The 15,794-nt window shown below is 45.3% G+C and overlaps 1 protein-coding gene across 3 annotated transcripts in view; it reads right to left on the reverse strand.

Annotated features, from left to right (window-relative positions):
• SLC22A23 (solute carrier family 22 member 23) overlaps nt 1-15,794 on the reverse strand; it is a 181,989-nt gene that overhangs the window by 7,323 nt on the left and 158,872 nt on the right. For all 3 annotated transcript variants that reach the window (XM_079146377.1, XM_079146381.1, XM_079146378.1), the window contains 4 exons: nt 11,527-11,629; nt 8,852-9,084; nt 7,041-7,073; nt 5,735-5,858 (listed from right to left, as the gene is read on the reverse strand). In XM_079146377.1, coding sequence (XP_079002503.1) covers nt 5,735-5,858; nt 7,041-7,073; nt 8,852-9,084; nt 11,527-11,629 — 493 coding nt within the window. The remainder of the gene's footprint in view (nt 1-5,734; nt 5,859-7,040; nt 7,074-8,851; nt 9,085-11,526; nt 11,630-15,794) is intronic.

A 15,794-nucleotide genomic window follows, 5' to 3' on the forward strand; every position in this document is an offset into this window, starting at 1 on the left:
CTACATGCCTTTTGTTTTTACTTGTCCATGAACCTTTCAAGAACACAGATTGTTTTCTAGAACATCAACTGGAACACACTGTTTATACTTAATAAATATTGGATGTTTGTGGATCACGCTGGCTTCCTGGGTAGGAAGGCTGGCTCACCCAAATGAATGGGACAGGTTAAATATAGATGACCACTATGAAGAGCAGTGAGACCAAGTCCATCTATCAGATGAGTAATTTCAATGCCTAAAATATCCATTTAGTACCTCTGATAAATTCAGAAAGCCACAGGATGTCATGAGGGATATTGTCAGATGCCAGGGATAATGGACTGGTTTGGGGCCTTTGATACCAGTAAGACATTATTGTCTCCAGAGCCTCCCTGGTTTCTGCCTGTGCTTCCTGGCACTAAATGTGGACAGTGCCCTTGCTCACATGGGGGGTCACTCTTCAGAAAGGTGGGGTGCAGACCCTCAGAAGAGTGTGCATGAAACTGTTACTAAAGGGCAAATGCTCAGCACCAAGGAAGTCTCCTTGTATAATGCCAGGTGAATGATATCAAATGAACACAGGTTGATAAGTCACGTGAATGAAATATATTTGATTTATGGCTCATTAACCTATCTGTATTGTGTATATAATATGCAACATATGTTCACATGCATGTATAATATGGAATGTAGTCATATGGTACATAACAACGTTTCAGCCAATGACAAGCTACATACATAACAGTGAACCTATGAGACTGTAATGGAGCTGAAAAATTCCTGTTCCTGGCAATATTGTAGCTATGGTGACATAGCCATCCTGATGTCCAGCACAACAGATTCCTTGTGTATTTGTGATGATGCTGGTGTAAACCTACTGCACTGCCCTAAAAGTATAGTGCATAAAATTGTGTATAGTACATAATACTTGATAACAATGACCAATTGCTGCTACTGGTTTGTGTATTTATTATACTTATTAGAGTGTACTTCTACACTCTAAAACAAAAGTTTACTGTAAGTAGTAGTATACTGTGTTACTTTAGCAGTGGCCTCATACATGTTTACCATGTTTCTTGATTGTATCAAGAGGCCATGCAAATGACTAACCTAGACCATTTAGGTTTGTGTAAGTGCACTCTAAGATATTTGCAGGACAAAATTGGATGGTGACATATTTCTCCTAATATGTCCCCATTGTTAAACAATGCATGACTATATATACATCTATATATATATATATATATTTTTTTTTTTTTTCTATGAAAGCACTTTTCTGTTTGGTTTTACACCAGATTCCTTGAAATTATTTGTAATATTAGGAAGAATTTTGGCAGATGTTGGTATACCATTTTTGACTTTGTATTTCCTCTTCTGAAATCTCTAATGTGATCCTTACTGGCATAATTTTAAGGTATTCAATTAATTTCCCTCTTCCAAAATGTAGATCTGACTTTTCTACTGTTCTCCAGACTTATCACTAGAGGGCAGCATGTACCCATGTTTACCCATCAGAGATGCCTGAATTTATAGAAAGGGGATAATCTGTCTCCTTGTGCTTTAGGAGCACAGATACTTTAAGAGCCATGAATACCTTTACTAGTAATAATATATAGATAAGAATAGAAAGATGATAGGTATACCACTATTGAAAGTATAAGCTTGAATTAAGAATTTCAGAATTTTCAGACTGTTATAAAATGTGAACATCATCACCTTGCATTTTAGCACAAGAAACAAACCTCCCATTTTCACTTCCTCTTTTATATTTCTTAATTTGTCTTTACTGCATTTCTTTGAAGTCAAAGACAAATATGCATACACTTTTTAGAGAAATAAATGTCACTGCCAAAGAAATCATTGTAGAAGTAATAGTATCAATTGTCATTTACTGAGGGTAGACTCTTTACATACACAGTCACCTGTTAGTTTTCTTAGGGGATTGGTTTCAGGATCCCTGGAATAACAAAATCCTTGGGTGCTCAAGGATACGGGTAGTATTTGCATAAATCCTGTAAATATCCTCCCACATACTTTAAATCATCTCTATATTATTATACCAAATACGGTATAAATGTTGTATAGTTGTTACACTGTATTACTTAGGGAATAAAGACCTCACAAAAGTCTGTATACGTTCATTTCAGACGGGACTTTTTTCCCAGTTATTTTCCATCTGCAGTGATTAAATCTGCAGATGTAGAGAGAGGGATGCCTGTTCTCTCCCTCTCTCCCCCGCTCCATTCTTCACTATCACCTAACAAGGTAGGTAAGGTTAGGATCATTTTAAAGTAAAGAAATTGAAGCTGGGTAGTGACTTGCCAAGGCCACACGGAGCCCGACTCCATCCCTGGCTCTTCCGCACTCTGCTGCACCCTCGTCCTCGTCTCCTCAGTGCATACACATCACAGGTGCTGCTGGCATGGAATATGCAGAGACTTCTCATCTGGTCACTCAGTATTTGTTATCAGAGGTTAGATTTGTTTAAGGCATACATTTAAAAAGAACTAAACAGACTCTAAATGCCATATTAAAGCACAGGTCATCTTTGTCCATCATGCCTCTTCTTGAAGCAACATCAGAACAGAAGACCTTAGGACCCTGTTAAGGGAGGAGGTTCTCAGACAAGCCTAGTCTGACTGCAAATGATCTAGAAGGATGGGCCGGGGGTATGGGTGGGGAGGTGTGCAGGAGAGGGTGGACAAAGGAGTTGGGAACTGAGCACCAACACCCAGGGCTCCTGGGACCTGCAAGGAATTATACAGACAATGAAGCCAACTTGTCATGATCACCAGTGCCTCTTCCTCCCCCACCCTGACTGATCCCTTTGTATGGAGAAAGGAAGCCAGTGCAGGCCCAGGGGTTCCTGCCTGCAGCTTCCAGATAAACAGTAAACAGACAAGATGACCTGCCACAGAAAATCCACCAGCTGCTAACAGACCAACCCAGGACCCCCAGGCCACTTCTGTTTAAGCCCAGGGGAGAGATGGGGCCATGGGATATACACCTTTTCCCAGCCCACCTGCAACTTGCACCCAGTTCTTGAAGCTGTGGAAGTAAATTTTAGAAGCAGCTGTCACATGACTGATAAATCTGGACTCTGGACTAAGCTTAAGCAGGAGGGAAGCTATTCTCTGTCATATAAATTCTGAACAGAATCTCATGAAACAAGATTTTGTTCACCCTACTTAGTCTTTGTCATCCTTGGGGCAATGGCTCTGCAAGTGTTTGTCTGGAAAACTTCTTATTCTTTTATTTGTTTACAGTCAATCACTCCTGGCATCTTAATCTTTGCTACTGCTCTTGCTCAGAAGGTTCGTTTTTAATGCAGCATTGTAGAAAAAAGTAGGTTTTGCATTAAGAAAGAGGAAGCCCACAGACCTCCCCAAGCTGCCCACCCTTACTTTCCTTGGACTTATTTTTGTGAAGTGGGGGATGGTAGGAAAGCCCATTTCCACCCTAGGGACTTCGTGGGAGTTGGTCTGAATACATGGGCAAGGAGGAGCCACACAAGTCCATGGGTGAGAAGGGCTCACAGGGAGAAGGGTGATTTGTCAGGAACACTAGGTATTCTTCCAGCCTGGCCAGGAGTCCCCCTTTGGACTCAATTTCCTTTCATCCTGTGCAGGTACAAAAACATCCCTCAGGGTCTAATGTTTTTTCCAGTTGGTCATCTTAGTGAGCTGAGTCTAGAACATATTTGTTGAATTTCTATCCCCAAGTAATCTCTTCAGGTTTGCATCAAAGAAGAAAAGGATGCCACATTTCCTGCAGTCTAGTTTGCTAAGCAAAATCTAACAATGAATAAGGAGGCTACCAACTACCAGAGTTAAGGGGTGCCCTCCCTCCAGAGAAACAGACGTAATCATTATAAATACTGCAGAGAGGCCAGCCAGAAACCCAGAAAGTCTAACTGGGACTTTGGACCTCTTGAAAGAATCATCTTTACTGGATTCTTTTATAAAGGAAATTTTACGAAGTAAAGAAAGAAGTTGCTGTGTGCCCGAGCTGTTTTGCAACTGTGGCATGAAACAAGCTGACACGTCTCCTGACTGGCTGAGTCAGAAGGTAGGAGCAGGATGGATTACTTGGCACTTAATTACTTTTTTCTTAATCATACAATACCTTGGCATTTTCTTACAGGAACTGAGTAGCCATCATTCTTGGCTTGTATTGAACAAATCCAAGAGAATGAATCAAAATGAGCTTGTTGAAAATTCTACTGTCAGCATGACTACTGGGAATGTGTAAAGGAAGAAAGTCTACAAGCCTGCCTGCCTGCTCCCCAAGTCCTCCCTAGCACCAGAGGGGCTAAAATAATTAGTCTCTCTGGGTCCTGCCTGGAGTGGGAATGGCCTCTACTTGTTCTTCTAAAGGGTGTCACCATGCTGACTTTTGGGTTTTAGCTCACAGCTGAGTAACTGCCTATAATCACATTTTATATTTTTAAAAAGCATGTGCTTTGATGCTAATGATGTCCTTAGAAAAAGCTCAGTATGATATAGACCAAGGTAAGCTCTTCAGTAAGTCACAAAATAGCAAGTACAGGCTGAGCATTTCTTATCCAAAATGCTTGTGACCAGAAATGTTTCAGGTTTTGGATTTTTCTAGATTTTGGAATATTTGTGTATACATGAGATATCTGAGGGATGGGACCCAAGTATAAACACAGAATTCGTTTATGTTTTATATGCAACATATAAACATAGCCTGAAGGTATTCTTAAGGTATAATAGTTTAAATAATTTTGTCCATGAAACTTTGTGACATTACTATGCTGTCATATTGGAAAAAAGTTTTAGATTTTGGAGTATTTTGGGTTTTTACATTTTCAGATTAGGAATTCTCAACTTGTGTTAGGAAAATGACATGATTGCAGTTAAGTGACACTCTTAAATCACTTCATTTTTATTGTGCTTTAATGATGGCATTAAATGGTATGTATCATCCCTATACCACTTTCCAGGGAAAGCACCAGAAGAATGAAACATCACTTTATGAATTAAAACAAAAGAATTACGCACACATTAACGACACCTTTCTGGAAGGCATGAACTAAGGACAAACTCCATGCTGGCCAGGGTTATGTTTTCTTTACTTGGCCTAGTGTCTGGCATATAGCAGGCTCCCAATAAATCTTTCTTAATGAAATCAAAGCTAGAACTTCCTGGGCTTCCTCTCTCTGAGGCCTTCCTTTGGATTAATGATTTCTAGTCTTCTTAGGCCAGTAAAAAAAATAGTTCCCTTTTGCTTCCTTTTTTTGTTTTCTGAGATGGTCTTGCTGTTTTGCACAGGCTGAGCTTAAACTCATGATCCTCCTGCCTTAGCCTACAAAGTAGTTGGGATTACAGGCCATGCCACCACATCCAGCTTCCTTTTTATTTTTTGATAGCTTTGGTATTGAGGTCTCTTAGAAGAGCTAACAGCACTGACTTAAGCAGAAATATGGGCATAAGTGATCCGTTTCTCTCTCCCCCTTCCACTCACTGCCATGTTTCCCTTATGTAAACAGTTCCCTGCTCCCCATTCCCCTGGTTACTTCCTGGACAGGACCAGGGATTAAGCTCTCATCTGCCCCTTGGGTGCCTCAGGGTCAGGGTGACGTTGGCCAGCTGACATGACCTGCACACCCAGTACTCTGATCCAGAAGCCAGGGAGGGGCAGAGCTTCTGGAGTTCATGACACTTGAGCCTGCAGCCAAGGACTCATCTCTGAGTCCCCAGAGGAGTGCTATGGGTGTCCCCTTCTTACCCACCTTATCACCGTGGGGGTGATCTCTGCACAGAAGAACACACTAAGACTTCCCACCGCATGGGAGGCAAACATGCCCACGATGGAAAACGCAATGGAGAATTTGTCCTTGACGCTGTCACTCATCCCTGGAGGGAATCAGAAGAAGAGAAAATGAGGGGGGATGGAAAAGAACAGGAGGGAGCTAGGCCAGGGGGTGAGGGGCGCAGAGAAGGAGCAGGAGCAGGGATGGGAGGAGGGAAGCCTGAAACCACCCCCAGAGGCTTCCCTCCTCCCTGCTGCCCAGTTTGCAGTGCACTCAGGGACATGCATTTTCCTTTGGTCAGGTAGCACTTGTAGGCTTAGGAGCCTGCAGCCCTCTTGGCAGGGAACTCTTTTGGGCTCCTGTGAGTCCCCTTGCATCAAGCATGCCAGAGCTCACAGTGACCTGAATTCTGCAGCCATGAGCCATGCCCAGCAGGGAGCAGGCTGGCCGCCTCCCTGCTGTCTTAGCAGCATCCCTCCTGCCCCAGCTTCTAAGGGAGCCTCGGTGATTTCAGCCTTGGGTTTGATCAGCCCATGTCAGAAGGCAGAGTATCTTAGTGTTCATTTAGGAGAACAAGAGCACAAATAACCCCAGAAGAATTCAAGGGCTCGGAGGGAAAGTGCTTAGCTGATCCCCGTGACTCATCAGTAGCACTTGAGTCTAGTTTGCACAAGGCACCGTGAAGCACAGCTCATTGGCATGGGTTTCTGGGCCACACATCTGGGCCCAGCTTAGATGCCCCCCCCCAGGATTGTATGGGAGGGCAAGCGCTCCCCAGGATTCTGTAGCATGGGCTTGGGTTGGGCCAGGCAGGTTTGATGGCAGCATGAGGTTCAGGGCAGCTGCTCTCCTGTCCCATGACTGGAGAGCAGCGAGCTTGCATTGAGTTGTGAGGGGACAGAAGCTTCCTTCTGGAAGCATGGACAGCCAGGCCCCAACACTTCTGGGACATTCTGATCCTGTTCAGGTACTGTCCATGAGACAAGCATTATCAGCAGGGAGCCAGGCCCTGTGCTGACTTTGGGTGCCACAGGATGGGGAGGGCATGCGTGCCAAGCTGCACAAAACTGGGAAACAGGAGTGGCTCTCTCTAGCGGCAAGAGCGGGTGAGAATACAAATGTATGCTTATAGTGTCCAACCTACGGCCAACTTCAGCTGCAATTCTTGGAGGGCAAAGAGAGGAGAAGAAAGAGAAAAACGAAGCCAGTCTGTGAGTCTTTATGAAAACTCCCACATGGGTGCAAAAAAGATGAGAATGTGCAGGCCCAAGCTTTTGGGACTCACCTGAGTCTGGATGCTGGCTGTATTTCCCGATCACTGGGCCCATGGAAATGATTGCACCCACACGCACGGGGTAACAAAAGTGGGAAGAGAGGGAGAAGCATGTTAGACATGGAGTGAGTGCAGTATGCGCCCATGTGACTTGTTTCTGAGCTAACTCCCTTCTATGTCTGGGTTGGCGCCGGCTGCCTGGGCAGTGGAATTCACACTGGACTAAACAAAGAGCTTTTTGTTAAGAAAGGGCTGAAGCCCCACTGGCCTCAGAGCCTGGGGGGAGAATGCAGCCCTTCAGAACAGAGACCCTAGTAAATCCTTGCATATAAAGTTATTCCAGGGTTACTGCTCAGGGCCAAAGAGAGCATCTGTGACACCCTGGGGACAGAGGCTCCCTAACACATTTTTCTCAACTGTGTGAGCTCTGCAGAGGCTCCCTGGAAGGGAAGCTAGTGCAACACACATCAGGGGGACAGGGATGGAGGGAGAGAGGTGCCACTTGTTTATTTCTGTCATTAGTCACAGCTGCAAATAAGATCAGTCTCCCTGCAAGGTATTGAATGCATAAGAACCTGCCCAAATTGGAAAAATCACTCCTGAGTCTGAAACTAGCAGTTTTATAATCCAGTCTGCACAACAGGACTGCTTCCGTCTGGGGTGCATAGGTCAGTCATGAGGCTGACAGCTGGGGGCGGTGGGGGCATCCCATAGAACTGATTTACCCACAGTGTCCCAGACCTGTTCCAGGAGCACCGTCTGGGCACAAGGAGGCAGTCCCGTTCATTCATGTTGCGCTCTGGGCAGGCCTGGGATGAAGTGGTGCTTTTTCCACACACAGAGGTGGCTATTTGTTCATGAGAAGCTATAACGAGTTGCTGGAGGGACTAGATGGATTTTCTAGCCTTTCTTTAAATCATTTTAAACATTTACCAGGAAATTCTTTAGTCCAAAGAGAAACTGATAAACGGAGTGTATATGGAAAAGCAGTATCCCCATGTGAGGGTGTCAAAACAAATTCATTTTCTCCTTATTTCAGACAAAAGAAACAGGCCCTTTGTTCTTTGTCATGTGATGAATCACACAGAAATAGTCTGCTCATTAGCGAAGTCACATCCACCAGGACTCTGAGGGCCTGGCATGCTGGGGAGTCATAGTGCAGCTGGGAGGGTTCTCACTTAGGGCCGCAGAGCTGGGGGAAGAGGGAAGAGGGAAGGCCCAGCATCCTCAGAGGCAGAGGCCAGACACACTCTAATAAAGTGCTGTCCTTTCCAAAGCAGTTTTTTAAGCTGTTGACTTTGGAATGACTACTCAGGTCACAGAAAACTCCTCAAGTCTCATCCAGCCCTTCTGTTACAGTTTGGATATCAAATGTGTGCAAAAGGCCCATGTGTTGAGGCTTGGTCACCAGCCTGTGGTGCTATTGGGATGTCATGGGGACTTCAGGAAGTGGGACCTATTGGGAGGGGGTTAGGTTATTGGGAGCATGTCCTCAAAGGGGATATTGAGACCCCAGCCCCTCCTCTTCTTCGTTCTCTTTTGCTTCTCCTCTACCATGAGATAAGCAGCTTCCTGCAACATGAACTCCACCGTGATGTGCTGCCTTGCCCCTAGCACAAAGACAGTGGACCAACTGATCATAGACTGGAACCTCCAACACTGACAGCCAAAGTAAACTTCTCTGTTCTTTACGCTGATTATCTCAGGTACTTTGTTACAGTAACAGAAAATGGACTGATACGTCTTCCAAATACTCTGGTAGTTTGCCAGCTTCCCTCCTCCAGCACTCCCCATCTCCACCCTTCTTCTCCCAGCCCACTCACAGTTGAGGAGCCCAAGTTGCAGAAGTGAGGCCAAGGCGGTGAGAATCATGAAGAGCAGCAGCCCTCCCCTGCGCCCAAGGAACCTGACCACCACGCACATGGCCAGGCAGGACGCCAGTGCGATGCTGGCCATGGTATAGTAGTCGGCATAGAAGTTCTCCAGGAGTGGCACCTTCACCTCATGGCCCATCATACTCCTTGCAAAGCAGTGGTGGATCCCATACCCTGTCAGCCTGTAGGAGACACACACACACATACACCAGGGGGGCAGTGGGCAGGCATGCACAGACTCATCCCCTGGGGGTGACTGGGAGAGAGAGGGAAGCATTTCAATATGTGAGGGGAAAACATGCTGTCGTCAAATGTGAACCTGTGACATAGTGGAACACAGAAGAGAAGACCAGAGACATGTCTGAGAGGTCTCTTGTTCAAGCGCAACCTCTCCTGGGAAGCAAGGGTATAAAGCAAAGCACTCTGTGTGCTCATTTAATCCCACGACAGCACCATGAGTGGTCATGCTGATCTCAAGCTGGCCAGTGACAACAGCTGAGACACACTGCCTCCTGGGGTCTCTCCTCCTCTTTGGACACTCGGGCTCTGGAAACTTGGGGATCCATCCAGAGAACTACTTATTTCACTCATACCTGTTGCTTCTCAACCAAGGGAACTGGGAAGAGCCTATTAGGAATCAGGCCAAAGGGAGGCATTTAATCTTTAGGAAACTGTCTCATTTATTCATTTATCCCAGCAGTGGACCTCGCTGTCCTGGGTCCAGTTCTTTACTAACCCACATGAGCATATAAACCTGTTGGAAAACGTGTACCCCAATGTGGCACAGATGTCCACCCAGGAAAACAGGAATGAAAACGTGGCTGAGCGCTCCCAGAGAAGTGGATGATGCCCAGCACGTATCCGGGGCTCTGAAGGGTCCTTTAGGATGTGGCTAAACCTGAAACACCTGCAATGCCATTCAACATGTCAGCTCTGTCTATCCCACAGCTAAAAATTCCTCTCCCAACCACTCTTTCATGCTACAGGGAAATCTAAATGCTTTTCATTTGACCTTGAGGCTGCATCGAACTCAACTACAGCAGATCCTGCCCCCACCGGGGACAGGCACCCTGGGCCTAGTGATATGTTTCCAGCCTGGAGATCCTCTACAGGACCCAGCTCCCCTGGGCAACCATTTTATAACCTAGCAGTTGATTTGATTTGGTTAGTCTCCTGGGAGCCTGTGTCAATTTCTTTTCTTCCTGGCCTGCTGGGATCTCAAGAAACTCTTCTATTTTTTTTTTTTTTTTTCCTGTTCTAGTAGAAATGAAGTACTCTGTCTACAACAGGTAATTTTAAGATTAAAAAAAAAAAAAAAACCCCAGGGAGATGGAGTCCTCCTTCCCTGACAGGAATTATGAAAATGTTAACTTGCCATCTTGTCTATGCCAAACTTTGTGGGTTTTTTCAACATAAAAGTTGGAGAAGTCATTCCCTTCTTAATAGCACCAATAGCCTATCAGGCATGTGCCCGGCTAGACAGCAGTGGGGTGGCTGTGCCTGGTGCTGACATCGGGTGGCTGAGAGCTCTGGCCCTGATCACTGCAGTTGTGGCTGGTCCCTCGCTTGCCTGGGCATCACACGAGGTGTAGAGAGTGATTAGATCTTTCTTTTTCTATCCTGTGGTGGTTAAAATCTTTTGTATCCTTCACAAATGAAATTTAATCTGAAACCCCCAAATTTGAGAACTGATTAAATGGAGTTGATTTGACAGAAAAGAGTCATGGGGAAGGATAGGTCCCAACCCTGGGCCTCTCTTTACCTGAAGGCAGGCCTGAGACCTTCCACAGACAAGTGCAAACTCCTCCCCCAGCTGACCTTTCACAAATAATGTGCACACCCCTCCCTCCAGATGATGCTAACCCCTAATAGAGCTAATCACCCCAGATGAGATGTGACAAATGAAGGTCCATCTTGTGCAGTCATGGAAAGGCAGGTTATTAAGCTGTGGGTTGAGACAAAAAGGACCCTTCCAGGTATATGCTGAGCCCGTTGTGTGAGCAGTGGGCTCCCTCACAGGGCCCAGCAGGTGGGTGTGAACAGTAACACATGAGAGGCTTCTCGGAGGGTATCTGGGCTTGCTCTTGGTTCAGGCTGACCTACCACTATCTGTGGCTGCCCCTGGTTGGGGCCTCTGAGCTGGCTGGTTGTAGGTCTAAGAGGGCAGGGCTGAGTGCAGGCAGGGAGCATAGTCGCTTTGTGGCCTGGGCTGTAGAGCCACACAAGCCCATCATTTCAACCCCCCTTGCTCTTTTAAAAAGCAGAGAGGGCATTGTTTCTAGGACACAGCTGTTGTGATCTAGGTTGGGCCTCCACCTGAATCTCCTATACTTGGGGACCCTAGCACTGTACAGAACACAAGGCAAGAAGGCCAGCAGGATGGGGTGGGGACCACTGGCTGGGTGCTAGCTGCCCACAGTTTCCTGGTGGAGTGGTGGATATCTTCAAGCCCACAGATAGGTAGCTTTGACAGGGTAGTCACACTTCCCATGGCCCACTTCACAGAGAGCTGGACTGAGAGCAGGCAGGGGGCAGGCTGTGGTTCAAAGTCTGCTGTGGGGTGAGGAGGAGGGTCCTGCACACCCACCCCCCAACTTGGCCATACATGTCCCCTTGTGACTCACGAGTTCACACATAGAACCACGATGTTCTTCCACAGGTTCCGGGTCCCCACCACCTTCACGATGCACACCTTCTTGGGCCTTCGAGAAAGCTCCTTCTCCAGCTCTGCAAGAGGCAGACTGTGTGAGATGGAAGATTGTGGGATGGAAGATTCTAATCCAGGCACCACACAGAGGGGAGAAAGCCTTTCCTTCTTTTAAGCCAGGGGATAGGGTCTAGGCTTTTGGGGTAGAAATGTACTCACAGGATTCAAACTTTGCCGTTCAAAATCCCCTACAGGGACTGAGAGGGAGCCAAAGCATAGTAGTGTTTAAGTGTTCATTGTAACCCCCGCACTTTTTTTTTTGGGTGTATCCAGTTAGGGTACATACAAATAAACAGTGTAGTCTCATTTAACTTTTGTCTGAGTGTAACACTCGATAATGACATTCTAGGTTACCCAGGCCCTGATTAGGCCCTGGACAAACAAAACAAGAGGCTCTTTTCTTTGTAGAATGTGTATCCATGTGTGTCACTCACAGCTCAGAGACTCAGGGAGCCACAGGCTGATGTGCTTCTTAACCTGGTGGGTTTCTATTTTCTATCTTATCATTGGATTCTAATTTCATTCCATTATGATCTGATAGGATACAAGATTATGCCTTATTTTTTTTGTATTTGCTCAGACATGCTTTGTGGCCTAAAATAGTCTATTTTAGAAAATGATCCATGTGCTGCTGAGAAGAAAGTGTTTAGTCATTGATGGGTGAAATACTCTATATATGTCTGTTAAGTCTAAATTATTAATTGTATTTTTTAGTTCTGATACCATCAATGTGGCTACTTCTGTAGAAACTGCCCTTACAGTCATGTGAATATTTGAGAGACAAGTGAACACATATGAAAATGTGCATGTTTAGTTGACAGAAAGTTTTGGGATCTGGGGCTGGGGTGTAGCTCAGTGGTAGAGCATGCTGGCGCCCAAAGCACAAGACGAAAACACCCCTGGGAGCTGAACAAGACGGACAGTGTTTTGACTCAAAGGGATGTGACTGTGAAGCTATGAGGCTGAGACACCAGTGTGGCTAAGAGTAACTGGGGAGGTCGTTGTGACCAAGTCTAACAGTGCCCCAATGTCATGGTCACCAGGCCACGAGTCTGCTGATTGGCAATTTAACTGAGAAGATAAAAACAAGGAAAGGCCTTGGCCTCCAGGAGCTGACGGGCCCTCGCCCATGAGCAACACAGTCCCACACTCGGCCTCCTGTCACAGATCAGGGGAGATGCAGATGGGGTGGAGGTGGGGAGAGGAGATGGCTAACTGCAGTCCTGGACAGGGTCCTGGGTCAGGAGTCACTAATGGAAGAACGGTGACACCAAAGGGGCCAGAGACTGGTTAACAGCAGTATATGCTAGTACTCAGTTTCTTAGTTTTGGCAAAGGTATCACAAAAATCTCAGATGTTAGTAATGGGCGAAACTGAGTCAGGACACACAGAAATTCTGTACTGTTTTAGCAGTAAACTTTCCTGTAAATACAAAATTATTCCAGAATAAGAAATGTGTTGAAATAAATATCAATGGAGGTAGAGAGGCCCCTGTCTTCTGAGGAAACCTTAGTGCCTGGGGGCAAGTATGGTTCACCCCTGTATTTATCAGTTGTACATCCTCAGATTCAACAAATTGTGGATCTAAAATATTTGAAAAAAAGTTGCATTTTTACTGAACTTGTACAAACTTTTTTCTTGACATGAATCCCTAAATAATGTAGCATAACAACTATTCACTTAAGATTTACATTGTATTAGGTGTCATAAAGGGACTAGAGATGACCTAAGGGGTATGGAAGGCTATGTGCAGGTGCTGTGTAAATACTGCACTCTTTCATAGAAGGGACTGGAGCATCTGCAGATTTTAGTGTCCAAGAAGGATCCCGAAACCAATGTCCCACAGAGAAGGATTCCTCTGATTGAGGGAGACCATGCCCCCTGAGTTTCCAGAACTTTCTTCTTTCCCAGATTTAGGTATGGAGATTGAGTTCTGCACAAACCAGCACAGCTGGTTTTTTTTGCCTATCCACAGACCCCCTCAGCTACTGAGGTCTCCTAACCTATACTTTCCCCTCAGCAAAAATACACTGACTTGTGGACACACTTTTTCTGTGGTTAAAAAACTAAACACACTCAAGCCATTCAACAGAGGCGATAGGGGCTGCAGTCTGAGAACGTGATGGTCACATGACTGTCCTCACGTGAACCTCACCAAGTGTTCCCGCAGACCAAGATGGTCTGAGGGGCCTCTGGATGCCATGGAGCAATGAGGAAAACATGAGATGGATGAGACTGCTGCTGGCATCACAGCAGACTGTTTTATAGCCAACCACTTGCTTCCAGTAAGGAGAATATTGTAACAGTGATAAAAGCATACTGTATGTAGTAAATGCATAAACCAGCTTACTGCCATTACTGAGTACCATGCACCCGACGCAACTGTATGTACTCCATTTTTATATGACTGGCAGCACAGTAGGCTTGTTGTCACCAGCATCACCACAAACATGTGAGGAATGTGTTTTGCTATGATCTTATGTAGCTGCAATGTTTAGAAATTTTTCTGCTCCATTAAAATCTCATGGGACCATGGCTGTGTATGTGGTCTTCCATTGACCAAAACATCATTGTGCAGTGGATGACTGTATCTTTTAAGAGCCTGGAAATATGATTGTCAGATACTCTTAGATTTTATGATGTAGGTATTTTCACTGTTATAAAACTCACTAGAAATCATCTATAACAGCTGTACATTTTCACCAGGTAAATCTTCCATGGAAATTTAAATGTCCATTAACAAGTTTATATATATTTGAAGTTATTCCCTTTTTTTTGGGGGGGGGGTGGATTTACTGGGGATTGAATTCAGGGGCACTTGACCACTGAGCCACATCCCCAGCCCTATTTTGTAGTTTATTTAGAGACAGGGTCTCACTGAGTTGCTTAGCACCTCACTAAGTTGCTGAGGTTGACTTTGAACTCGTGATCCTCCTGCCTCAGCCTTCTAAGCTGCTGGAATTATAGGTGTGTGCCACCATGCTCAGCTTGAAGTTGTTCCTTTTTAAAATGTGGCCCATACTTAACTGCTAATGCATCATTGTGTATGAAATACAATGTCAAAGAAGCTGTAGCAATTGAATTATGACCTGAGTTTTTTTTTTAAAATAACATTAAACCTTAGAGCCCACTCTAAGAATTGACTACAGTGTACAGAGGTAACCACATTACTCTAAATGGAATTAAATTAACCTTTGCAGGGATATTGATATTTTGTCAGGGTCCGTTACTCACATCACCCTCCTATCAACAACAACACAAAATTCCTCAGTACTAAGCATGCTCTTTTGGGATTAAAACTCCCCAAGCTGTGAGTTGTAAGAAACTTTAGCTGACTTCTGAGACCCCATGAGGTCACTGAATATGAGAGACCTTTGGTCTCTCTAGTTAGCAGATGTGAACCCAGGGACTCTTCTAAAATCCTTGCAAATGGAAATAAAAGGAGAGGGGGGAGAAAAAGATACTTGGACAGTCGATCAGACACAAGCCTCAGGGACATTGCTGCTAAAGGTGTGCCTCCTTCCCAAACTCTTCAACTTTCTTGTTCTGTAGTCATTAGAAAAAATTCAAACTGAAACGCAGGTAGAGCTACTTCATTTGGCCAGACAGGTGTAGCCCCCATTCCTTTGCATCTCTCTGTCCCTGTGTGGCAGCAGCAGACATCTGGGTGTGGCGAGCGCCTGACAAGTCCCGATGGAAGCTCGGCTTTGTGCTTCTTGTGAGCTTCCTGGGGAAAGTCATGCACAGTATTGTCCCTTAGCTGAGTTTTCAGTTACCTACAGTCAATGGTGTTCTGAAAATAGTAAATGGACATTTCTAGATATTAGCAATTCATAAGTCGTAAATAACTTTCATTACATATACTGTTATAATTGTTCTACTCTGTTATCAGTTATTATCGTTAATCTCTTACTGTGCCTAGTTTGTAAATCGCACTTATCACAGGTATACATACAGAGGAAAAAACAAAGCCTATACAGGGTTTGGTGCTCTTGGTGGGTTCAGGCACCCACTGGGGTCCTGGAATGTCCCTCTGCCCTGTGGCCAAGGGAGGACCATGTTCATGCTGAGTCCAGCTTCTTATCTGTTTGAGACAAAGTGCTGCCGTGAGGACCCCACGTAGGAAGTGTCAAGGCATCTACGCAACACCTCGCACCCGGCCTTGTGTCTGGCAACGGCACATGC

Source organism: Sciurus vulgaris (genome assembly GCF_902686455.1).
Source record: "Sciurus vulgaris genome assembly, chromosome: 7".
Classification (NCBI taxonomy): Eukaryota; Metazoa; Chordata; class Mammalia; order Rodentia; family Sciuridae; genus Sciurus; species Sciurus vulgaris.